This window comes from Calypte anna, chromosome 5A (assembly GCF_003957555.1).
Source record: "Calypte anna isolate BGI_N300 chromosome 5A, bCalAnn1_v1.p, whole genome shotgun sequence".
Classification (NCBI taxonomy): domain Eukaryota; kingdom Metazoa; phylum Chordata; class Aves; order Apodiformes; family Trochilidae; genus Calypte; species Calypte anna.
In genome coordinates this window covers 35,446,394-35,473,321 of record NC_044251.1, presented here as the reverse complement: position 1 = coordinate 35,473,321, position 26,928 = coordinate 35,446,394, and the positions used below count along the sequence as shown (strand labels likewise).

The 26,928-nt window shown below is 36.1% G+C and overlaps 1 protein-coding gene across 1 annotated transcript in view; it reads left to right on the top strand.

The window, feature by feature from the left end:
• The window catches only part of NUDT14 (nudix hydrolase 14), a 54,671-nt gene that overhangs the window by 7,846 nt on the left and 19,897 nt on the right, over positions 1–26,928 (top strand). The window contains exon 2 of the mRNA XM_008501062.2: positions 16,693–16,736. Within this exon, the coding sequence (XP_008499284.1) occupies positions 16,693–16,736 (44 nt within the window). The remainder of the gene's footprint in view (positions 1–16,692; positions 16,737–26,928) is intronic.

The window sequence follows — 26,928 nt, the reverse complement described above, 5'->3', positions numbered from 1 at the left end:
TCAAAATCTTGTTAATACAGGAACGCCGAAGTTTACTTAAGTTTAAACAAAGTAAAGCTCAGTTTTTCTTAGTGGTCAGCTCATGTCACACTAAAGCCCTGATCACTGATCAAAACAGCATTAATTATTTGTTTCACGTTGTGGTTGCTGTGTCAAAATCCTTTAAATACCTCTTGGAGCTGAGAGGGAATCTTAGGGCCTGTGACAGAGCAGCTGGTCTGGACATGGGCTGATGCCCCAGTTGACAGGTTGTTGGATTAGAAAGAATATCAAAGGCAGTGAGTAAGATTAGGGATAAGTGAACATCTGACAGCAGTTTGCAGCAGGGGAGAACAGATGATAAACAATGGGAGCGGGGTGCGTGGGGGGGGGGAGAGGTGAGAAGGCCATGGGAAAAGTGTGGCGGCAATCACTAAAGCTCCAGGTTGCTGAGCCTCATGAAAAGAACAGGAAATGGGATTTGCTGGGACAGATGTGCTGAGCGGTGATGAATACATTATAGGGAAATGAGGCTCAGCTCCTAAAGGTGAGAGATGTTCTTTCTCTGAAAACAGAAAATACAAGAAAAAAAAAAAGCATTTACTCTCCTTGAGAAGTAGACAGTGATACTTGAAAACTAACACAGAAAGGAATGAGGCTAATGGTAATTTTAGTTAAATGCTTATTCCACAGTAGTGTGTGTGAGGAACTACAGGACAATTCTTAGCACTTACAGTGCTAATGTGCGTGTGATATTGCATGTATTTGTTTTAAACTGAAAATTGCACAAATGGTACAATAGTTTGCATGATGGAATGGTTCTGACTGGATAATGTTCAGATGCATGGTCTGTATCTGGCATGTATTATATAGCACCCACATAATGTAGGTTTATTCCTCCCACTGTTAAAAGAGAGTTGTACTGAGTGATCTTGTGAGGTCCTTCCAGCCTCACATTTTCTCAGTTCTGTAAAGTGATTGTATGGATGCTTCTAGAAAATTATACATGGCTGTTCCTGTTCCTTAGACTATTATGTACTTCTCAAACATCTTTAGTTAATATTCTTGATGGATCCTTTTCAAATATTCATGATACAGTTATCTCAGAAAGCCAGCAGTAACTTTTTTTATGTTTGCTTGTGTGTGTTAGTTCACTGACTGAGTTTCTTGTGGTTTGGGTTTGTTTTGGTTTTTTTGGTTTTTTTACTCCTTAAAGAAAATATCTTTTTTTTTTTAAAAAAAAAAAACCAGATCTTATATTGACATCTTAATAATGTAGCATAAGCAGAGGAGGAAGATGCAGAAAGTATGTTTGTTGGCATTGCTCTAAGAAAGTATCAGTAGGATTTGTTCTCAGACATCTAAAAGTTTATTCCACAAAGTATTTTCCCAGTTTATTTTACAAATTCAAGCTTGCTAAAATAAAGTAGAAACAGAAACTGTAAGTTACCAACTATAAAACATAAAGCTTAATGTTGCATGGACAAGAGGTGACTTAGCTGTAATGGGAATGCCCACCATCTGTCTTTCCTGACCTCAGATCCCTCCTGTGTGCTGCCCCTGTCCTCAAGATGAGGAGGCATGTGTCTGGTCTCCTTTAGTCCCTGTTTGCTTCTAGCCATGTGTGGTGTAGTTGTCACTCTGGTTTCTAAAAGAATAAGGGATTTGATCCAAAGTCTGGGTTGAGTAGCTTATGTAGGTCTTCATGTTGGAGAAATGTCATGTGTAGTATTTTCAGTGCAGTGGCATCACCTAAATACAGCAATTGAAGCATCCATAGAACTCCTGAGTTCCATAAAATCTACAAAGTTAATGATCAACAACTGTACTTCAGGTGGCCATAATAATTAAAAAAATGGTGTTAAGCACAGCAAAACATACAGAAAAGAAAAGTATGCTTTACTGATTCTTATCAGCATAAGTACTATCCTAATAGTTCTGTTTTCTATAAAACTTTGATTTCTGTTTTTCTTGAAACCATACAGGAAGAACTTGCCATTTTTAAGCAGTGATTAAAGACTAGTTGCAGTTGGCTTGCATAGTTCTTTAGTTTACACCCAAGATTTAAACTCTTCTGGGGTTACTGTCATCATGAAGATTTCAGAAATACTTCAGTAAAGAAGTAGAAGTGTATATAATTAATCACTAATTAAGTAAATTAATTGAATTCCAGTTATATATGACTTTTAAGCAACAAATACATTTCTCTGTATCAGTGTGCTCTTCAGAATAGACGACGGGTTAGAGGATGTTTCCAGGTTACTTCTTGAATCTTTTAGTGCATTATTTTTGTCTCAATGGACGGATGATGAGGAGATGGTCATCACTATGGGAATCAGATTTCAGTTGAGTCTATCAAAATTGAGGGGTAAAAGTGAAATTAAGAAAATGGCAAAACCTGGAACGAGTTGTATCTGTCACTTTGAACTGATTTTTTAGGGGTGGAGAGAAAGGAGAGGATGAAAAGCCCTGAGGATCTTTGTGAGGAGGGTCTGTGAGAAAGTCTTAGGAGAAAAATCTAAAGATTGTTACTAAGCCTTGGCTTCTATTAGCCCCCTGCTGCTGTTCTTCATCAAGTTGTTTTAATGGCTTTCAAAGCAAGTGAGTGGAAAATGGTTTCTCTGGAACTTTAAGGAGACTGATCTGAAAACTGTCATTGCTTTATAAGTAAAACACATCAAAGTTTGATGGAAGAATTGCTTGTTAAACACATTGTAGATTTTAATTAAAAAAAATGGGAGAAATCATAAAAGAGGCATCAGATAACATAACTACCTAAAGGTGAAAGTTTAATGGGTTGTCATCTGCTCAGGAACCTGTGTTAAGTATCTCCTTTATAGCTTTTGTGACCTTCTGTATGTGTGCATGTGTGCAAGACATTTTTTTTTTTTCCTAAGAGGGTTTTTTATCATAATGTACAGAGGGAAAAGTGTAAAAATGTGGCTGGTGGTTATTATGCATTTTAAACCCCTCCTCACTCCCCTTTATTTAGGGATTTAGGGATGCTTTTTTTTCTGGTATTTTTAAATACCTAGTGCTTCAAATTCTTAACTATATCTGAAACAGGTTTTTTTTCTTTGTGTTGGAGTATAAGATCTGTTATATGTGTTCAGTGTGTGAGAAGTAAGTTTATGTGTCCTCTAGGAATTGTGTGTTTCTTCTGGAACCTAGTCTTCTCACTTTCTTCCTTCTTTCCCCACCTTTTTTCCCCTTTATAGTCCTCCCAGAAAGTAAGTAGTGTGGTTTTTTTAGACTTGTGTAGTAGATCTGATTTAAATTAAAAAAAAAAAAAAAAAGGAAAAAAAGGAAAAAATGTACATAGAAAACATCATTTCTACCAAGACTTTGAGCTTCATTCTCCTAGCCAAATGCTCATTCTGATATGTCACACCAAGTATGATCAAGATGATAAAGTGCATATTTAGTAAGCAAGTATAAACAATTGCTTTAAAAGACTGGCATTCCTCAGCAAGCTGATAAAGCACACTGTGCATTATTCACTATCCTTTTTAAGATTTCAGAAATGTTCAATGTTGTAGTTTCAGTTGGAACATGGGAGCTCTTTCTGGCTGTAGATCTGATTCTTAATGTAGAAAATTGTTTTTTTCCAAGAGCATAGTATGTCATTATTTTAATTACTGGATTTTTTGCATATGATAAGCGTATAAAAGATATGTATCATCCAAAAGCATGACATTATTTGAGTGGTTTTGAAAAATTTTAATGATGTTCAAGATCATTTAAATGAGGAATAGGAATATTGTCTATCCAGTTACATAGGATTTGATAACTTGATGTTATTATTTTAAGGATTATTTTCAAATATATTTGTCATTTTAGATGATGTTTTAGTTAGCTATAATACTTATTTGTGAACTAGGAATGGATGTAGCATTTTGTTTTGTTACATAAAAAGGTTCTAGACCATAAATAGGTCTGTACTGTGAAAGACCAGACACTAAGATCCTTAGCATGGATTTTTATAAAGTTTTTATAAAGTTCTGAAACTTTCTGAACTGCATTGGAGAATGCAGTGGTATTTTGGTTCCCTCACTGGTGAGGCCAGGCCTTAACTTGCGTTGTTTTGACTGAATCATCGTTTAGGCAAAGTCTAAAGCAGTTTGAATAACAGATTTTTTACTTAGAAAGTAAGGTGATTGGAGTCACTGTAGTGCAGTGCTTCTTGACCAGAATTTACATGTTCTGACAAAACAAACTGGAAGTCAAGATGTGGAAGAAATAGGGGATATAAGTAATTTTTATATTGAGTATAACATTGTAAATAATTAAAAGGTTTATTTAGTATATAAATTCAGATATCTCTTGTATATATTCTTATCTTGAATTACTGCATACAATATCACTGTTGGCCTCAGTTTGTTTTGGATTTAATACCTGTGTTATGATTTGGCCATTTACGCCTGTTGAGCTTTTGAAGGAGCAGGATTAGAAGAAAAGCTTGCAATCCAATCTTTTTGGCAAATCTGTTTTAGAACTTCATACATATGTTTGCACTTAGCCCTCTGCATTGTAACATTTGTGACACTGGAAAATATTGGGCATGGGTAGACAGTTTCTGGCTTACTTTTTCTGCAAGGCTTGTGTCGCTCTTTAGAGTGACATTTCCATAGCACTGCAGTTTGTACCCTAAGTTTGATCTGTAACTCATCTGATTTGTACCACTCAGATAAGTTAAAAAATAACATGAGATTATTGGCCTCCTATTCAGTGAAACGAGTCAGTCAGTAATCATTAGTACTGAACTGACTACCACAGTGCTTTATGGGAGATTTCCATCAAATTTCAAACCTCATGGTCTCCCTGATGTTTCTGTAAATCGTGCTTTTTCTTGTTGAGATGAGATGGTTGACCTGTCAGTCTGCAGGACCCTGTTTCTTTTTATCTCCTTACTTCCTCTTTGATCTGTCTAGGAGTTAAAACCTCTCGGCTGAGCTCTCACAAGACTCAGGGGAATCTGCGAGCCTCCTTAGAGCATTATGGGACAATCCATAGAGGGAGATTAATTTGTAAAAGTAATACTAGACATGTCATGATTTAAGTGTAAAAAAATATGCGGGAAGGTGGGGGGTGGGAGAGGAGAGACTTAATCACACCCAGGGGCTGAAAGAAGCTAGGCAGAGAAACAGTTTCATTAAACGGAAAAACTGTTGGAATATTTGCTTTTGAAGTATTTCTCAAAAAAAAAAAAAAAAAGAAATCCAGGTGAATGCCAGTTGGCATTGTGTCTTCCCTCTGTCTGTACATTCCTCTGCAGCCCTTACAGTGCAGCAGTGGCGTGCCTTGTGCGTGGAGTGGGATGACAAACCACACCTAACAGTTGTGCCTTGGGGAGAGGATGAAAGGGAAAAGCAACAACTTTCTGCAGTGCTATGTTATGTATACTTTTTGGTCAGGAAAGTGTGTCTAGCTCTTGCAAGGGAAGGTGTGTAACTGTCTGTAGTACTTGTGGAAGTTAATTCTTCATTCTCAGGCCAGCCTTGGAGTGAATCTGTGACCTTCATTCTTTGTCTAGGATTTTAGGCTCTTCTCTCTGTGTTGGGTCATGCTGTTGCATGCTCAGGGTAAAGTCTTGGAGCTTAAAGGAGCCAACAGCAATGGCAGTAAAGTTTTAACATGTTCACAGTGTTCAGTACTGCTGAGGAGAACTGCTAAAAATCCCAGGACCTGTCTGTGAAAACACTTGCAGTAAGCATTAACCTTGAGTCACTGTGAGCCTTGGTGTGTAGGAAGTGTCCTTTCCCACTCTTCCTCACCATGGAGACACTGCAGTGCCACACCTGGCCCTCTTCCCAACTTTGTTGAAACTTGGGCTCTCCCAAGTGCTGCTTGCTAACCTTGGGCACTCTTGTTAGTGCTGGTTCTTTGTGTACCGGACTGGTGTGTGTGATGCAAGGTGTAAAGTTCACTGAGCTATATTGTTCCTGCGTTGATTTGACTTCTGCAGCAGAAATATTTTGTCCCTTGTAAGTTATAAATAAATGTATAGATTTGTTGGTTACTTCTTAAAATCATACTTACACGATCAATACTATTGCTTTACAGGGTGCATTTACAATACCAAGTAACTCTGAAGCTGTGCATGACAGATTGTTTTATGTGTTGCGTTTTTTAAATCCGATTTTAATGATACAACAATCTGTACACAGGCTTTTTCTTATCAATCTTCTGCTTCAGGTAACACCATCAGTAACTTTTGTTTCTGAAATTAGTGCAGCATAGCAGCTGCACAGTTTTTGAATGCAGCTTTATTATCTATCTAAAAATGGATTGGTCCAGTACTGTGGTAGAAGAGGAATAGGTTTGGGGTTTTTTTCTGCTGGCTCTTTGTCAACCAGAGAAGATTTAAATCAGACTCCATATAAGTTGAAGTAGAATTTGTTAGAATGACTAAAGAGGTAATGAGAAATATTAGACAATTGATGCTGGTGATAAGTGTTTGGCTGAAATACCAGCGGCAACGTAAACTGTGGTTTTATGATGTCAGTGTTGTTTTCCTGAATGGCATAGCAAAACTAATGATGAAAGGACAGTTTCTTTCCTTCCTCTTTTGGATGAGGGTCATGACCTAGGGTAGCAAAGAAGGAGAAATTAAGCTTGTAGGCGTAGTGGTTGCCTTGGGAGTGATGATTTTGATTTGTTTCTCCTACTTACTATACTTGTGTTTTCTTCTTTCCTTGCTTGTGCCTGCAGAGATGAAGTGAGAGCCCTAAATCCTGGTGAAGTCCATGGGGTGGGTGTCTCTCTTGAGTCAGAGGCCCTACAGTCGTATCTTCAGTCTGAAATTCTTTAGGGTGCTATACCAATAAGTGGTCAGGAGATTCAGGAGTTGTGGGAGTGTGGTTTGGACCAAAGAGGTGTTTGTCCAGTAGGTATCATCTGGGGAATCATCTTCCTAAGGAGCTGAAAGGATATTGTGACTCATGAGTGCACAGGATAGGTACAGGAAAGAGTTTAGGAATATCAAGTGAGATTTGCCATCTACTGTGCTATCTCAGACTCAAAGTGGTTACTTTAGATTGACTCTCACTCTATCTTGAAACAGTGACCACAGACATAATTGATCTGTTATGATGAGTACAGAATTATTTCCCCTACCTACCTTTAAATATCACTGATCTGAAATTTCACAGTCAGGTCCTTTATTTTGGTGACTTCGTGGTCAAAAGAAAAAGCTTTTGATGGGCCAGAAAATATGAAAGCAGGTATCCTAATAACATTTTTCTTTTTTTCTTTTTCTTGGTCTCTAAAATCTTTAAATGGCATTTATCTTCCTTACAGTCAGCTGTGTCTCAGTAAAATGTAGCAGTTTGGAAAATGTTGTCTTCCGTGACTTAGGAGTCTAAGTGAAATTTTCCAAAGGAATTTTCAGGAATCAGTCTCCTTGAATTTCACTAGGGCTCCATCAAATAACATAGCAGAACTAGTTTTGCTATCCTAGGACAATATTGCAGTTTAAATCCAAGAACAGAATACAATATTATTCAATAAAGGTGTTTTGATGTCACTTGCGGGTTTTGGTTTTGCCTGAAATGAGAGTGATCCAGAGTAAAGTCTAAAGTCAGATCTTCCATCTTTCCAGTGGATACCTTAAAAAGTGACAGTATTTGAATGGTACAGTGCTTTCTTAAATCTTATCTTTTGCAGATATTGGTTCACTCTTATAAAATGGAGTAGGGGTATGAATCCATGTCTCATGCTCCCTGGATTCATTTGTCACTGAAGGACAAAGACCATGTTTGTTTGTTTGTTTCTAACTCCATGAATATGAAACACTTTATACAAATAAGTAAAACACCAGAAAAAGAAATGAAGCACAGAAGACCTAGCAGGTCTGTTTCAGCAGCTTTCTGGTTGAGGTATTTCCCTGGCTTTTAATCTCTGAGCTGATGTGCCTTTTGGTTCTGTGTTTCTCAGCTTCCTATGTCGTTCAGGGAGTTTTATTTTTCTTTTTTCTTGATGCTCACTGCATGTGTAATGTGTGTCATAAACAAAAAAATTTCCATGTTTCTTTTCCTCAGGGATGCACTTTTAATATTATCATCACTATTGCTTGCCCTGATACAAAATTCAGAAGACAAAATGGTGCAATTTCTGATCACAGTTTACCCAGGACAATTGTCTCAATTTCCTCTGGCTTCTGACTCACTTCAAAGATAGGTGTGTTAATCCCAGTGAATAGCATCAGGTCTTGTATGTCCTTAGCTGTTTGACAGATGAGACCTGTGTCGTGTGACATGAAATTACAGGTACAGTTGTCTTCTGTAACAAAGCTTTATGCAGAGGCCACTGGCAATGGAGAAGCTTTTGGGTGCTGAGGTGGTTTAACCAGGTGACATCTTCAGTGTGGCTCTGTGTGTGGTTGCTGAAATGTTTGTGCTGTTTGTACACAGGAAACGGTGCAGAAAGCAGGGAAAGGGAGAGTGGTGCTATTTTTGATGGAAGTGCTGATTTAAATCAGATTAAGCAGAAGGTATGGTAAAGTGGTTTAAATTTTATGAAGTTTTTGTCCCTTTGTTAGTAATTTTGAAAATAAGTAGCTACTGCAAATTGTTCAATACTTTTTTCTTTAGTAATATGAAAAGAATAAGAACATAATAAGAAGAACATATATATAAAAAGAACAAAAATACTGAGAAAAGTTTACAAAAATGGCCCTTGCTGTGCAGCTTTTCATCAAGTATGGATATAGGGGCTCTGTGAGATGTATAATACATCTGTTTGAAACTGCAATACTTATTTACAGAAACATATTTTGCTGTCATGTCAGTTGAATGCACAATTTGAAAATAATATCTCTGTTAAAACATCTTTCATTATTAAGAATATATTCCTTAACTATGGCTAGTTAAGGTTTCTGATTTGATGTTTTACTATAACTTTATGTAAAAAGTGGTGTTAGTCATTCTGTAAATATGGAAAGTGCATGTTCCTTTTATGCTTGTGAAATAAGTGTGTCACAGACTTCAAAGGGAAAACATGGTTTCCCTCTTTCCAAAGTTTCCTTTCTCAATGGGTAGATACATGCACCAAAATTCAGTAATAAGACAGGACTTTAAGTACAAACTTGTTGAATACTTGCTTTAAATTTTGTCATTTGTGTACAACAACACTAGTGCTTGAAAACTCAATCTATTAGCAATTGTTTCCTTTCACCAAAATTGGAGTTAACTTAGTACTAGGAAAGCCTCATCTGTAGCTCAACTTAAAACCTTAACTTATATGCTGACCTGGCAGTAAAATTATGTGAGAGAAGTCATAAATTTGACCTTTGTGTGTATCGTGTTTCTTAATGCAAACACCGTATCCTTAGGCTTTGTAGTACAGATTTCAGTATGTTACTGGGTATTTGCCTTGGAATAAAGTGTGTTTGATATGTATATACAATCGCTCTTAATAATGATGAATATTAAAAACAGAAAAACACGTCAAGAAAGGAGATTTGACTTAATTTAGTGTAGTTATATATGCTTAATTCTCATGTTTTATAAATTTCATTCAAAGGTAAGTGATCTTACTGATAGCTGAATGCCAAGCTAAACTGCAACAACTCCATTGTTGAAAAGTACACACAAAAAACAAACTGTGACCTGAAAAGTAAACTTCCAGAGGATTATACCAGAAAGTTTACTTACACATCAAGTATCTTAGTTGTAATTGTTCTGGCAGTTGACGTACATAAAATGAACAAAGTGGCTTGGCCCAGTATTGCATTAACAGTTGAATAAATTAATGTGTTCTCCATTGTTTATTTTACCTCCACAAGTGTGAAAAAATTGCACCTTTGAACAGTAAACTCTATTGCCATAACCATCTGTTTGCAGTTTCATTACAAACTCCTACCAGAATAACCCTCACTTTGAAGAGAAAATTGATATGGGTTGTAAAAATTACAGTCTATGACCTTAGGTTTTATGTCTCTTGAGGTATCCCTGGTGTGGTCTCCTCTGGTATACATTCTGATTTCTTCAAGAAGTACCTTTGTGTCTCCCAGCTAAATTCAGCTGTGAAGTTAAGTCCATGCCTCAAAGAGCTACCTCTCCTGTAGAGCTGAGCATCTCTGTCTTGTCTTCAAGATCCTTACACAGGAGTGGAGACCTCAGCAGCTTTGCCCTGCCTTGCCCAGAACTGTCAGCTGGAGCTGGCATGTTGTTCTTTAGTGTACTGGATGATTTGTCACCATGAACTTTGCCAGTTTAGTCTTCTGAAATTGTTAATGGTGTCAATTAAAGCCAATTAGCAGCAGTGGTATTTGTGCTTCAGAGAAAATGTTTGTTAATAATGTTGTGGAAAATAATTGGTTTATGTATTTTTAGATGCATTTTCCACAAAGGCACAAAAACCAGTCATTTCTAACTTAAATATTTAAATAGACCGAGTTAAAAACTGCAAAATGCCATTATTTGTAATCAAAATGCCTTTAAACTAAACATTCTGGATAGTTCAGTAATGAAACCTTACAAGCTTTGTTTAAAAAACAAACACTCCCCCCTTCCTCTTGAGCTTAAACAGTGGCTTGTTTAAAAAACAGTAGAATTCCATAACACTTAAACTCTTTTGAAGTAGTTCTTCAACATCAGCAAGTAATTCTGCAAATTGCTTTTGAAGATGAGGCTTCATTTACTCCAGCGTGTGCAGTCTGATGGAGTGAATTAGAGGGTGTGGACTGAAATTGCAATTTAGGCTCTTTTTCATGCATGTGTTTCTCTCTAGAACACTCCTTATCAAATACATCTCTATCCTCTTGGAGTAATTTTAAATAGAAGAAAGATACTCTGTTTAAAGTCAGTGGTGAAAACTTGGTATGGATAGAATGGCATTGCATCCATGTTAACTACTAAAAATCAGGGGTTTTGAGCAGGTTTTTTTTTCTTTTTTTTTTTTTTTTAGAACACTTAAAAAAAAAAATAGATCAGTTCCCAGAACCAGTTGGCTGCATGGTTACACAAATGCCAGCGGTGGGGTAGGGATAAAGCAAAGCTGTGCAGCTAGGGTGGAAAAAGGGGCAGGCAGCCTGAGTTTCAATTTACTTTCAGTGTTACAGGACTGAGTTTAATAGCAACACTTCACATTTAAATTACTAGTTGTGTAATATGATAGCCAAGCACAAGACAGTTCCCTAATACTGGGGCATGCATTCAAAAGTTAAAAAGAAGAGAGCCAGGCACTCAACTAATGCAAATTAGAATTATTCTATTGATTTCAATTTTTAAAAAATTTGAGTTGCATGGGTTTATGTCAGTTGAAAGTGCCTTCTTTCATTTTGAAAGATCTTTAATACTTTCCATGAAGTGTATAATTGTATAAAAAGACAGCTTTCTCCCTGCTTATCACAAATCAAACCTTTAAGGTAGACAAAAAAAGCTATGATAAGTCATTATTCCAGACAGTTTTCATATGCAAAATAATCTATTCAGGACAAGATTTTTAGACAAAAAAACTTGAATATTAATTGTCCTTGAATTTTTCACTGTTCCTTTGCACTGTTTTTTTTGTGAATGAAGATTTTTTGGTACAGCGCGGCAGCTTTCTGGCTTTTATAAACAAAAAAACCATCCCACTAACTTATTAATCCAATAAAAATATTCAGTAGGAAGCAGTGAAATTTCTAAAGTACATAAAAGCACATTTAATTTAATTCTATTCTTATTTGGAATACTTCACAATTCCAAGCTGTCCTTGTCTGATTTCTGTTCTTCATACAGGTTTCACAGTATCATGTTAACTATTAACAATTTCAGATAACTCTTCAGGATAAAACTTTTAATAAGATCTAAGAAGTAGAAAAACTTTAATTATGAATGTTTAAAACATACAGTACAGTAAGTGTTCCAGAAGCTGTAATTTAGTTCTTTTATACATAAAATAATAGTAATAGTAAAATACATAAAACACTTCTCTGTGCAGCTGCAGAGACAGTTCAGAGCCCAGATAAGCCTTAGCCCTTCTCCTCAGGTAGCCAATTCTGACGTAATGCTTCTGCATTATGAGACATAGTCTTTAATTTTTTCATGTTTTCCATCTCCATGCATTTACAGTCTTCTGCCATGTCAGCCCTTAGTGTGGCACCTAGGTTACTTTTGCCTGCATGGCATGGCCTGCTCGGAACTCAGCAGCATTGGAAAGGTGTAGATCTTATTTACAACTGGGGCACCAGCGCTCTAATTCAACATCATCACTTATAAGCAGATCCCACTCCTTAGGAGAGTCCTTGGAGATGGTCCTTGAGGTCGGTCTCTAAAACTGTGTTTCAAGTACGTATTCCCTCCACTTGAAAAAGCTTCATATCTAGAGAAAGTGTTGTGAGTCCCAGCAGGGCTGTATACAGCAGTCGAGATCAAATGGAGGGTGTGTGTGATTTGTTTGGGTTGGGTGTTTTTTGAAGGCCTGGGATTGTATCAGTGTAGCAATGAGGTGTGTATTGGTACCTGTGGAGACATTTACCTCAGCTGTGAAGTGGTTCAAGAGCTTCTCAGGTGGCAGGTCATATATGGGTGCTGCCCTAGGGGAAGAGAAGGAGGCATTCAGGCTGCCCCAAATGAAGAGGAGAGGGAACTTGTTCCACCAGGTGACTTGTTTCAGACCATATCCAAGGTCTGTCTCATGTGGAGCACACCCAGTGTCACCACCAGATCAGTGCCAGTGAAAGTTACTTCCTACATCATTAGCATAGCATGTTCCTTTTATCTTGTTTGTTGGCTGAGTTTGGTGAATTTCTGTAGTAAAAAGAAGTTAACCTTTGTGTAGGTATCCTGACAGCAGTGTGACCATGTTGTTCAGACATTGCCTAAGGTAGTGGAGGAAACCAGAGGACAGTGATATCCCTGGTAAAGTGTTAAAGAATTTTAGCCAGAGACAGAGTGTGTAGGTGGGAGAAAGAATGTTATTTTGATTATAGGCTGCAGACAAGCCCAACTTACCCATAACAGACTGTGTGCATAGGCTCCTGCCAGCACTTATAGCAATGAACAGGTGCAGGGAGAGTCTTGGGAAAGTGATTTCAAGGATAGAAGGAGGACAGAGGATGTGGAGATCAAGTATGGGTGGCATCATGAAGAGCTCTCTGCTGGTAGGAATCTCATCTGTTGAACTTGCAGTCACTGTCAATACTTGAGTAGCCTTCATGGCTGTCCTGGAATCCCTTGAACCAAAAGGGACCAAGTTCTCCTCGTGCAGACTGTCAGGCTGGTAACAGACTGCCATAAATCTGTTAATGTCCCTATGCCCTTATCCAGTCAGTCTTAAAGGCAAAGTGAGCAGGACTGGTGCCACATTATTGCACATTCAAATGATATAGAAATGGTTATTTGTGCTTCATTTTCAGGATAATGGGAGGACTGTGTTTAATTTGGATGCCTTTTGTTAAAGGCTTGGAAGAGTATTTTGGTGAAACATTGCTGTATCTCTCCTATGGTCTTAAATTTTTCTTTCACTGTTAGAGACAGGATACTAGGCGAGATCTGACATGATTTGGCTTTCTTACGCCATTTCTATTTATGTAAGTAAACCATCTTCTGTGTAACATGAAACAAAGTTGCCTCACATATTGCCTCTTCTGGAATACAGCTTTATTAATGTACACATTCTGTATGCACTAGTTCATCAACGCACCATCACAGAACCTGATCACAGAGCACAGAGCTAGGGTGTGATTGCTTCTCAATTAAAGATTTACTAAATCAAATATGTGTTATACAAGGTAGTTGAAGCATCAAAATTGCTATTCTGAACAAATAAAAATAAATGTAAAATATTTTTGACATATTTGTCTTTTTAAAACATCACAGAATGCATTTCTTATTTGAAGAATATTTTTAAAGTCCTAAATGTAATAATGTGCTTACTTCTTATTCCCACTATCAGTGATCTCTCAGCAATTATTTATACTTATTTTGATTACTTCATTGAGAGGGACTTTGATTGTTCCTTATTTGACGTTGGAGAATGCAATGCAAATATATATTCTTACTAAAATGAAGGGCATTAGGACTTGAGAGAGCTTTTGTTTTTTCACAGAGATACTTCTCTTTTTTGGAAGTGGTGTTGACCACTGATACATTTAATTCCATCCAATTATCTGTATCTGTGGTGATAGGAGAGCATTGTGAAAGGCCAGGATATATGGAATGGAACAGTGTAACAAGTAATTATGGCTCCTTGGCTTTTAAAAGTATGAATTTTGATCAGCTTCAACAATTAATATTTTTGTCTTAAAGATAGGATAGATCTACTACAATACAGCTTGATATAGTTGGTTAGAAACTGCTTAGAATTAATGTTCTGTAAAGTATGTAAAGCAGTGTAAGAACCATTGGTAACTGTTTACATGCTATTAATAATTAGCAACCTTCAGACCAGTCTGTTGGGAAAGAACCACACATTGAGTACAATAGAAACTCAGCCCCATATGGTTAGGTTCAAATTACATTTGATTTGGACAACAGGGCATGAATGGGGCTCATTTGAGTTTCTGCCACTGTAAACAATGAGATGTTGGAATGTTTCATTTGTTTATTGATTTATTTATTTGGACAGGTGCAGGTTGATCATAAGCAGTATTTTTTTCTTCAAATATAGGCAGAAAATAGCTTGTCTAGTTGAAGAGTATGATGATAACCAACATCTTGAATGGACAGACTCAAATTAATTTGGCTTGTGGCTGGTTTTGAATTTGGGTCAAATCATGTTCTAGAGAAAGTGCTTTTATGTGCCTTCCAGCCACTTAGAAAACAGAAAATAAACTTATTATTTTCTGATTAGTTTATTTGAGAAACTAGGTTCCTCCTTTTCGGTTCTGTTAAAATTATATGGATGTCTGTGAGGTAGATTCTGTCAGTGCTAATGGGGCTCATCCTTGAGAAGAGGTCGTTCAAATCTGATGGATCCCATCTGGATGAGCATCATTCTCTAGGGTATAATTTTCCTCAGCTATTTGAAACCCTTTTCTAAGTGCTCCAAAGCAATCAGGTTCTATAATTTGCAAAATGATGTGAGGAGGAAAGAGCCAGGAAGATTGTTGCTGGGATCTTACATTAGGAAGTGGTATAACAGGACTAATAGTCTAAATTAATGCAAGGAGGGCCTTGATTCAGGCTTTTTGTCTTCTTCATCAGCTGGACACTTGCATTTATTCCAGGTGGTCACTACTAAGGGAGAATGGATGATGCTAGGACATCATACTGTTTGGGTCAGGGAAGAATGAAGCTGGAGCATCATTTTGAAAGTACATGCAGAAGACATTAGGCTTGGTCTGCAGTTTTCCAGCTCAGTCATGTCAAATCCTAAATTCCTCAGCAATCTGCAAAAAAAGGAGAAAAATCCACAAATATATGGCTTACAGGTACAAATAAACCTACAAAAGATTGAATTGACCTTACACATTTAGTACCTTAAGTTACAATAACACACAACATAACCTATGCTGTTAAATTCAGGTGTTGCAAATATGTATTTTGTCACAGTCCTTTAAAAAAATTGCTCCTCTCTCACCAGTTGGAACAAGCTGAGTATACTCTCAGCATGATAAACAACATCACACTGAGAATTTGCTGTCTATTTCTCTTTCAACATTATATGGCATTTAAAGGACAACAGGGCTCCTCTTCCAATGCATGCATTTGATCAGTGTCAGTGCTAGCAGAAAGTGTGTGCCAGCACCAATGGAAGAGTAGACTACAGTTTCCCTTGAGGTGAACAACTGTTTGTAATTACAGTTGGGGGAATGAAGGAAAACCCAGCTAGCAAGCACTCACTCTTCCAAAAAGCTTGGTAAACTCATAAAGCTCAGGAGCTTAATCTCTGAACCAGAGTGCTTGTTATCTAATCCCCACCAGCTGTTGTGTACTTGGTAGCCATGACATCTGTAATAGAGCTGAAGGGCCTGTCTATATTGGTTGGCACCTTTACCCACCAACTGAACTTGATTCTTCTTTCATTGCTCACATTTACCTGCTTTAAATCATTAACCAGTTGCTCAGGGTTTGATCATCCATTTAACCATACTTTATAACAGGGAGCTTGTGCTGCTTTTCACATTAAGCATATTCAAACTACGTAGGTTTCAGCAGGTCTTATTTATTTGCCTTCCTAATAAGAGAAAGGTGTCAAAGAATACAGTTTCCTCTGGCTGCATACTGCTTTCTTATCTAGACTTAAAACTGACCTAGGAGTGAAATCTCTTTTAAGTTGTGTTTCAGCTGAAAAACACCAGCACACTTCTAATAAGCAGGGTAATAAATTATATACATTTTGTTGTTAAGTGGTATGTATGAATTGATGTAGGTGATTATAGAAGATAAACCATGAATGTAAGCAAGTGTGCATGTGTTCATTCTAATTCTAGAAGAATGCTGTGCTGTAGTGAGTGCTGTTCTTAAAAGATAGCAGAGGACAGAATTTGACCCAACTTGAGAAAATAATCTATTTGAAGTCTGGAGTTGATAATTGGTCTGTCTGAAGACTACCACAGTCCTATGTTAGTTGTGAGCATTATATTTTGGATCTAAGATTTTGAACTGTCCTAAAATAATACACAGCATCTGTGATACTTACTGTCAAAATCTGTAATAATGGTCTCATAAATAAAAGCAGATATTTCAAGTTTTCAAAGAAATGCCTATTAAAGGTTTATTAAATTATAGTAAATTTTCACTTGGAACGAATTTTACTGATGGATTTATTTATCTTTCCCCCTAGAATGGCACCAAGAAGTTCTGGGATTTTATGAGGACACATGACAGGTAACAGTTGATATCATGTTACTTCCTTTTGTCTTCATGTTGTTTTTCATACTGTATTCACTTCCACTGGTCAAATCTTGTCAGTGCAGAGTCACATTTTTTCCCTCCAGTTTCCTCTTTAACTCTCACTTCTTGTGTAATACTCTACTGTTTCAGACAGGATTAGCAGAAACTAAAAAATCTCTTTACTGTTTGTAATATTCTCAGTTAGTTTACTATGTGCTTGACTTTTCATGTATTAGTTTTGGCTCATTATGTATTGTACTTTCTAATGATTACATAGAAGATGGAACTTAATGTTTGAATTGCATTAAATTTTCTTTTTTGCTTGTGAATATATCATTTGTAGGACTCTGCCTCCCAAATATTTAACCCTGTTGTTGTTTGTGCCTTTAAATGGTCTAGACCCAGGCATGTGACCATACTCCCTCACCTGTGAATATACAATCCTAGGGATTGTCTTAATCTAAAGACTGCTTAAGAGGAATCTGAAGTTATGATCATACTCTTTGGTTTTCTTTATTGGCAATTACTTGTAATGAGATAGAGATTCTGATTTATGTTTGAGTAAGTCCTGTATGTTAAAAACATAACAAGTATGCTAACTTTTTTTATTTTAATCCTCTTTGTCACTGCTACATAAGCATGTTTCAGGCAAAGCATAATTGAAATAACTATAAATGCCTGAAACCTTTCAGGTTCTCCCTTCCATAGGCCAAACCCCTCTCTTAAGAATATGGTAAGAAATGGATGGCCAACAAGTTTGTTCTGTCTTTTGAACTGCATTTCTTCTGCCAGGGAAGAAAACCACTTAACTCTACACTTCAGAGATCAGTTTATGTCAAAATATAACAGAGTATGCATAAAGCAGACCCAGTCTCAGAGTTATTAAACACTAAAATACACATTTGTCATTGTTTTGGGGTTTTTAAAGTGTAAATATTTAATCTAGTAACTGAAAATTCAAATACTAGAAGATAAAAATAAAAAGGAAAGGTAAGAAAGTTTTCCTAGAAAGAGGTTTCCTAAATCTTAATTGCAAGACATGTAGCAAATCACTAATGATGAAAGAAGTTGTTATTTACATGTTGAAAGCTGTATTCTTGTGTATGAAATAACTAGGTAATATTAATTGCATTTTATGAAATTCTTCGCTATTGCAGCCCTCTAAATCCTTATAATGAGGTTTTTTGTGTGTCCTGGGATGGATGTAAAACGATAGCAACACTTTTTATCATTGTAATAATTATTAAGGTAAAAATTCCAGAAAGGCTGGAAAAATGCTATATAAATTAAAAATGCCTGCACTACTTGAGAACAAGAACAGAAGAGGGAGTGATATTTTGATACTGAACTTTACACTTGCTTTTGGAATTTGCCAGGAAGACAGTTCTGTCTTCGCACTTTGTCTATCCATGTGGGCATGTGCCTGGATTTATGATTGCAGATACAAAGGCTGAAATGATAATTGATTGCTGGAAATTTAATATATACCCTGTGTTTCAGAGCAAGTGAACCCAGACTCAAGTCACAGTGCTGAGAACATGACTTCCAGATGAATAATTTGTATTCCTATTTTTGTTTAAACTTCAGATTATCACTCTGTGATAATGTGTGAATAGATGCAGCTAATGTGAGGGGGGTAAAGACTGAAGGATCAGTTTTCCATGAAGTTCTTGAGAACAGTATTTCTGAGGGACTTTTGCGGACATTTTTAAAATAGTTGAGAACATAACTGTATAAAAAGGCTACAGCCATATGTCATGCCAGTCATCTCTGGTCACATAACATTTGTTATCTTCAAATGTACAACAGCTGCCATCTTAACTTATTAGTGACTACTGCTGAACTGTAGAATTTCCAGCACTTTTTCACAAGTACATTCAATGCAGCTTCTGACACCAAAGGTAATAATGTGGACTTTCTGTATAGGAAATCCATAGTCTTATATAAATTCTGTTTGTGAATATGAAGCCAATTACCATCAAATAAATCCAGTAATTGACTGAAGTCCTAAGTTTTCCTGTACATTTTAACAGGACTGCTGTGAAGCTAGTTGTATGGAAAAGGCATGTTGTCTAGTTGCTGAAGATTATCAAGGACTTCATACTTAGGGGGCTCTTAGAGGTTCATTATGCTTAATGAAAGATAAAATCTTGCAGAAGAGGCAGGTGTTCTGGGACACATGTCCTGTTGCTCAGGATTTCCTAGCACAAATGTCATTTTTCAGGAAGATGGTAGGTGTGTTCTATAATTAAGATCCATTTTCTATATTTAAGACCTGTTTTCCAAAAGTACTGAAAATTTACTTTACTTCTGAAAAAGGTTGCAGCTGTGTTAAATGCTCCAGTTTTTTTAAAAGGTTGTTCAGTTTTTTTTTTTAATTTAATATACACAATGCCAAATCTATGAAGTAAACATATGTATGTATTACATATAATTTACATGTTATTTGTATGTATAGTGAATCTAATGATACTGAGCACAATAAACACTGTGATAATATAAAAACAGACAATGAGCCTAAATCATGGCTTTATCTGTCATCCTCTTTCATCAGCATAAGTAAACATTTGCTTAAGACTGACTTTCTTGCCATCTGACTGTGAATTGAGAGCTTGTGTGCTGGGTTCATTTGGGGCCCCAGTGTTCTTTCAAATGAGGTCAACGTAAGCCAATATTCACCAGATACTCAGAATGTAGACTTCATACAGGAAAATATTCAGTAAGAGAGATGAAGTTATTTTTGTATGTATTTATCCTTTTCCAACTGCTCAGATGGACAGCTGATTAAATTATACAGAGACAAAAAACATGAGGACTGCAGCAGTCATTAAATTTGGCTTAAGTGTCAGTCACCTCGTTGTAAGATCTCACAATATATTGCTGTAGGACAAGATCACTTAACCACACACAAGCTGGGGTGACACTAGCAAAAGCTGAAATAGCATGTTTGGTATTAGATATTCCCTTTTTTTTTCCCCTCTCATGTTTTTTTTTTTCTTAGTTATTGCAGATCTGGGCTTTTGTCTATTGTGCGTGGCTCATGAGCTTTCTTGAGATCAAGGCTGTTCAGAACTAATATCAGGATCAGTCCTGGAGTCACCTTGGTTTCATTCAGTTTGTAATTTCTGCTGAACATAAAATTGCTTGCTCTCAAGCCTTCTATGACAGTTAAAGAAAAAAAATAAACAACAAATCACAACTCATAAATTCTTCCCAGATTATTACTCGCCACCAAATAAACTGTTACCTTCAAAACCTGTGTTCCAAAAAGTTGACTGAATGTCAGTGTAGAGAGAAGCAGCAGCATTTCCTACCATATTTAGGTTTTAGTTGTAACAGAAAGAGGACCCAGGACACAAAGACATACCCATGGAGAGTAGCTAAGTCCTGGAACACTGTGCTCAGACAGGCTGAGGAACCTCCATCCTTGGAGAAATTCAAAACTTAACTGGACAAGAAATCAGACCTAACTTAGAAGTTAGTCCTATTTAGAGCAGGAAATTTCTATGAATTTATAAGAGGATTAAATAATTAATGGTATAGTTCCCATCTGACAACTGTCAAAAAATTGTAAACTTGTCATAAAATCTGTCAATTTTAAGCCATTTTGCTGCTGGAAAATAATACATTTACTATCATTCTTCTCCCATGGTGTCACATTTGCACTGGTCATTCCTTGAAAGGTACACATGAACATTACCAGAACTCATTGTAAATTTTTTTCATGTCATTAGAAACAACTGTGAAGGTTACTAAAAATGAACAAATTAGTAATTATTTAAAATGTTTATTGAGATGGTGCTTGTGCATCTTACATATTTCTGGCATGTTATATTAGAGGCACAGAGAAAAAGATGCTTTCTGCAGTTATTTTATGCACTGTTTGCTTTTCTATTTAGGTTTACTTTTCCTCTCAATACTCAGCTGATGACTTTGCTCATTATTAAATGTATCCTTATGAAAATCAAGTGGAGTGCAAGAGAGGAAAATTTATGGTGTATTTCTGGATGCCCCTTAGACTTGGATCTGTCAGAACTAGTTTGCAGTTTGTGGTGGTGTGCTTTGTGGGGAGAGGAGTGGTTCTTTTTTTTTAAAGGTTACTGTTTTTAAAAATAAAAAACCTGACCAAGAGGACATTTTCCTTCTGCGGATTTATGGTGTAGACATGGAAACATACCAAATATTAGAAAGTAGATATTTATGTCTGTAACCAAAGAAATTTCTTTAAAATCAGACTCATGTTTCACGTGTATTATCCCTCATCCTGATTTTGCTATATTTAGTACAATAAGAGCCTGAAATAAAATATAGTGCTTAAGTTCTACATTAATCTACTTTATAAAGCAATAGACCAAGTTCGTTTCAGGTTTCAGCAACTCCCCTTAAGCAGATTCAAGGCTTTTAAATAACATAATTTGGGAACAGATGAAGGTTACTGTATTGTCATGTGCTCATTTTGTGCTTTGAGTTATAATGTTCGAGAACAGTTGACAAATCGAAAAGCAGCTTTTAAATTGCATTGTGAATGGATATAAATCAAAGCTATGATTATTTAAAAGTCTTTTAAAAATCACTGTAAACTAGGCTACAAAAAAATAAAAAATCAAGGCTGAATTGCATGCAAGGTTGTTATGTGAGTTCCTCTTAGCCCTGAGAATATCATGTGACAAGGAAAAGGCATTAGGACTAAAACCCTTACAACCCTGTATGTGCATTGTACCCTTGTTATGCTGTGTTTTTAACTGCAAAAACATGTCAGTGGCTCAAGAAATACTTTCTGACTTGAAAAAATAAGAGGAGAAGGAAATAGTATTCATGCCTTATAAGACTGTCTTCTTTTTGCAACGAGATTAATGTATTTCACATTTAAAACAAATGAATTCCTGATTAAATTTTAACTGTTTGCTTAGAAAAAAAGGTCTTTATACTTCACCTGTTACAAAGACAACTGGAAAGTGAAGTTTTCCATCAGGAGGGATGCTGCAGGCTGAAGGCAACCCAGGCAATCTGCACCTCAGGGTGTTGTCTCCTCCAGATACCAACTTCAGGAGAACCTTGAGATAAAAAGGAACCTCACTCAGAGAGGGAAGATGGATGTACTGAACCTGTCACTCTGTAGCCTGAGGTTACCTGGCCAGATTCTGGTGGCTGAGCACTGCTGAGGTCAGGAACGTGGCTGTGCAGGGAAGGAGGAGGAGGAGGAGGAGGAGGAATGCCTGAGCCCAACAGCTGCAGCAGGGTCCTGCCCCATCGGTGGCCATGGCCACCAGAGCCAGCCAGGTGATGGGTGGTGACTGGAGCCACACGAGTGGCCTGGAGGAGCCAGGGTTGCTATTCTGGCTCGGTGGCAGCTATGGAGACAGGGTGGAAATCATGTGCCCTGACCACATTATAGGAGTGGATTAAATTCCTTCTCCTGTTTCATATGCCAGATCACTTGAGCTTTATGGAAACTTAATCCTGGATGTATTTTTCTGGTTTATGTCCTAGTGTATTATAAGACACCGTGAAATTTAACTCAGATGCTTTCTTTGTGCAAGAATTATCATAGCAGCTTAAAAATGGGTAAAATACAGCTTTTAAACATCTTTATAGATAGGTAAAAACAAAAAGTCTTTCTTGGGTGGCATGTGCCTTTTATGTTCAATGATATAATGTTGTACTGTAAACCTTGTCTGTCTTTGTAATGTCTCCTCCAGGGTGTCAATAATGTGGAATTTTCTTGATTATCTTCAAAGATAGTGCAGAAGATAATGCACTGTTTAAAATAAACTGGATGTAGTTCAACAAACAACGAAAATGATGAAAAGTTTAGGGAAATAATAGGTGAGAGAATGTAATGATGGCTGGGCATGTTCATACAAAAGATAACACAACTGAAGAGAAAAATTACTGCTTATCACAAATATGTAAATAAATGTTGCAAAGCAGGCTGGAATAATTTAATTTTGTCAGTAATCAATGACAGAACAAGAAACTATGTCTGATGTGGAAAATATTTAGTACAATTAACACTAAGAAACCATCTTTGCCAATAGGCAACATGACAGTCTAGGAATGCACATTTTGTAATCACTGTCATTGAAAACATTCAGGTCTAGAGTTGGTATCTGTCTTTCAAGGATGCTTTCAGGATAATGATATTTTTCCTGCTATTAGAAGGAAAAAATGTAGTAGCCTATTAAATTCCTTCAACCCAAGTAATGACACGATTTGTTTGCATATGATATTTGCAAAAAAAAAAAAAAAAAAAGCACTTAATGCTTGTGTTTTTTGGTTTTCCTGTTTGGTTTTATTTTTTTAAAGTGAAGATTTGACAGAACCTCTGCTTGTGTGCCAGGAGTTCTGCAGGCATATTTACTGTCTTTTAAGGTGTCTTATTATGTTATTACCTTAGGATCCAATCTAAATAAAATCATAGCAATGAGGAAAATATGAACCTATTTTTGAAGTTATCAGAGATAACTCTGTAAAGTTATCAGAGAAAAACACAATTAAAAGCCACATTTTCAGATTCTCATTTCACCTTTTGAAGTATGTAATATGAAAGCACTGTGTAGCATATAAAGTTTTCTCTGCTGTATCACTGAAATAGGGTAAAATGGCAATAAAATCTTTACTGAGGTAGTTTCTTCATTGGGAAGTTAAATGTTTACATAATTTTAGTAACAGAACCTATAAAATATCTTGAAACTGAGCAGGTGCACAAGAGTTTTGGCTGATTAGTCATAAATTTCTAAATACAGATTTCTGGTATCCAGATTAGAGACATCTTGTTTTTACGAGTTTAGGGATTTAATTTCTTATTATTTGCAATAATACTCAAAGTAAGTGGATATGTTTTCTTCTCTTACAGTTGCTAAAATCAGGAAATCTTCCCTTTGCTTCCAGGTGGTTTTGAATTAAAACTGCTCTGTCTGAAGAGTGCCAAAATTTGATATGGTCTATGGAGAGTAGCATGGTCATGACCAGCATTTGGGATTGGTAAAAATAATCTTATGAAAGATGGGAAATGTTCTGTAATCTGAGTGAAAATTTTGAGAATTTTTTATTATTTTGAGACTTTTATCTGAAAATACCTCATGGGGGGGAAAAAAAAAAAAGGAACCATAGAAACCATTAGTCTAGAAATGGGAAAATTGGGTAAAATATGAAGAACTGCCAGTTTCTCAGTCTATGTTTCTCAGTAATGGTGGTGAGAATATACATTTATACCTGAGAAAAAACTTGAGTTGTTCAGTTCATATTTGGTTTTTAGTAGTTAAGAAACAAAATTGTTGGTTTGTGCCTAATTTAGGTAACACAGAACATATAAAATTCTTATTTTCCAAGCAGACTTTGAAACCTGGTATTGTTTTAAAAACGTTGATTTTTGCCATTTCACAAGGTAGTCATAATTAGACCTTCTAGATGGGTTATTTATTAGTCTTTTTCTGTGATAGCATTTATAAACATCAGTTTCAGAAAAAATTAGGAGTTGGAACAAAAGCCCATCAGGCTCTGACATCTGCTGCACCTAATGCCCACAAAGCTTTATTTAATCAAGTAAATTAGAATAAAACCTGAATTTATTTATTAAAATATTTTGTTGAAAGAATCCCATTGAGATGCAGTGTGTCATTTCCAAGGGTATCCTGGGATACGGGCCAAAATATGACACTTAAAGAATGTTATTGAGAGCAATGTGCTTTGATGTCTCATTTATTTTGCAGTTTAATTTACCTTCTATTTTTTTGTCTGTGCTACATGAACACAGAGTGCTGGGAGGATTGTTTATTCCAAAGAAGTTGTCTTGCATCATATTTCTTGGTTGGGTGCAAATTACTACTTGACAAGTAGATATTATGTTTTAAAAGTGCATGTATATAGATTTGTTAGCACTTCTTAATTCATTCTTAGACCAGTCTGATGATTAACCAAACATATGCTTCCTGCTTTATGGTATCATGAGCAACTTCCTGCAGTTCAGTTTACTGAAACTAATCTTCCTTTTGATTTTTTCCAAAGTAATGTTTATTTTCTCAACCATACGTGTTTCACCTCTTTTTTCTGGTTTTACTTAGTATTAAATATGTAAGTTGCATTGAAGTAAGCATTCAGATTTCATCAGAATACAGAAGTCTTCTAGATGTGTCTAATTATCTTTTGCCAAATCCACTTTTTTTGTGATTAGTATGAAAGGCTGAATGTTTTTGTCCGGAGCTTACAGATTTGCTTTTGTAATAGGCTGCATTCTAAGCAGCCTATTGGATTGATGCTGGCCTTTGAAAAATGTAAAATGCTTTGAAGGAAGACCTAAATGAACCAGTAAAGACTGTCCAAGCGCACACGTTTAATCTCAGGACTATCTGCATTATAGTCAAAGCTCTGGGAAACTAAAGGAATTGCACTGCAGAAAAATCAAAGAGTACAGCTTTATTACATGTCTGCTCTGAAAGTGAAGGGACTGTTTTCTCTGGCTTAAAATACTGGGTGCTGCTCCGATAAAAGGAAGGAGGTGGTGCTTTAGATATGACATTAGAAGTTTCCTGGATGTGCCCAGCTGTGAAATGGATGCTTAATTTCAATACAGAAGTGACACAGGGGCTACATGCAATTCTTTCTCATTATCACCAAAACCAATTTTGAAATAGCTTCTTTTTTTTTTTTTTTTTTTAAAAAAAAAACTTCTTTACTGAGAGAGTAGTTAGATGTTAGAATGGGCTGCCCAGGTAGGTGGTGGAATCACTATCCCTGGAAGTATTTTAAAACTGTGTAGATGAGGCATTAATGGGTGATACAGATATCAATATATATATTTATTTTGGAGTGGATTTTGGCAGTTGGATGCAGTGATCTTAAAGATCTTTTCCAGCAGTGACAATTCTGTGATTCTGTGAAGATGAAGTAGGGCCTCCTTGAGGATGAATCCTCCAAAAAAAATGACTGTCGATTGTTAGCTCTCAAACAAGTTTGAGTTTTTTGATTATCACTTTAAAGTTGAAAGCACAGTCATTTCAGATTTCAGCAAGAAAAGCACACTTTTTCACTAACGTGTTTTAATCCTGCTCAGGGGTGTTTCTCAAGGGTAGGATTTTAAGAATACTAGATGACATTATAGTGTTGACACAGAAAGCAATATGAAAGTTCAGATTGTCAGCACTTAATGAACAAGGAAAGCCAATTTCATATAACTCTAAAAGGAAAAAACAATTTCTACTTTAAAGCTAAAACTATTATTAGGCAACTAGTTTTATTTTCATACCAGCTTTCTTTATTGTATGATTCATAAGTTTTGCCACTTACTCCCTTATGAGCTATTTAAACAAAAATACATGTATGTTTTATATTCACATGCTCTCCAGCGGACATGAATGTATCTCACTAAATATCCTGTAGTTGTATGCAACATTTGGTTATTTTATTCTGATTTTATCAAAGGGATTTTTAATACCAAATATCTGTTGAGAGTCAAGTGGACTGACTGAATCAATTACTTGCTTTTCTTCCTGCATGCCATTTTTGTGGTGCTTCTTTTTTTTTGAAATCTGCCTTTCTTTTCTCATTGTCTTCTTGAAGAATGGTAACTGAATTACCATAGGCCCTGATTTGGTTGTGAGGGTTTTGGTGTTTTGGGCTGGTTTGTTTGTTAGGTTGGATTTTTTTAAATGAAAGATCATTACTTCTTAAAGCCTTCACTAGGGTCTTGAGGTTATCATTTGTAAGCAGCACAAACAGCATTATAGACTTAAAACTAAATTTGAGATAATTTTTAGCCTTTAAAAGAGGTGGAAGTGGCTCTGGTTAATAGCTGGAAATCCCTGGCTTTCAATGTTAACATCAGTCTTTTTTTAGGTACTTTAACTTCCATTGTTTGATTCTGATTAGAATTTGGGTGACGCACACATACCCAAGCTAGACATCCACACAAGAAGATCCTGACTTGCTCTTAAAATGGTTAAAGAAAGGTCAATTTCTTTGCCCAGATTACCTTATCAATTACTTAGCATACTATTGTATTAGTTAGTTAAATTAATTAGTTAAAGATTATCTTTAAAAATCCTTATGTCCAGCCTTCAGAGTCTTATTTCGTTCACAGAAACACATGAGAATCTTTTACTTTTCTTTGCTATTACTAGACTGTAATTAAAAAAAAAAAAAAATTTTTTTAGTTTTGCAAATTCACATTTGTAAATTATGCATTAAG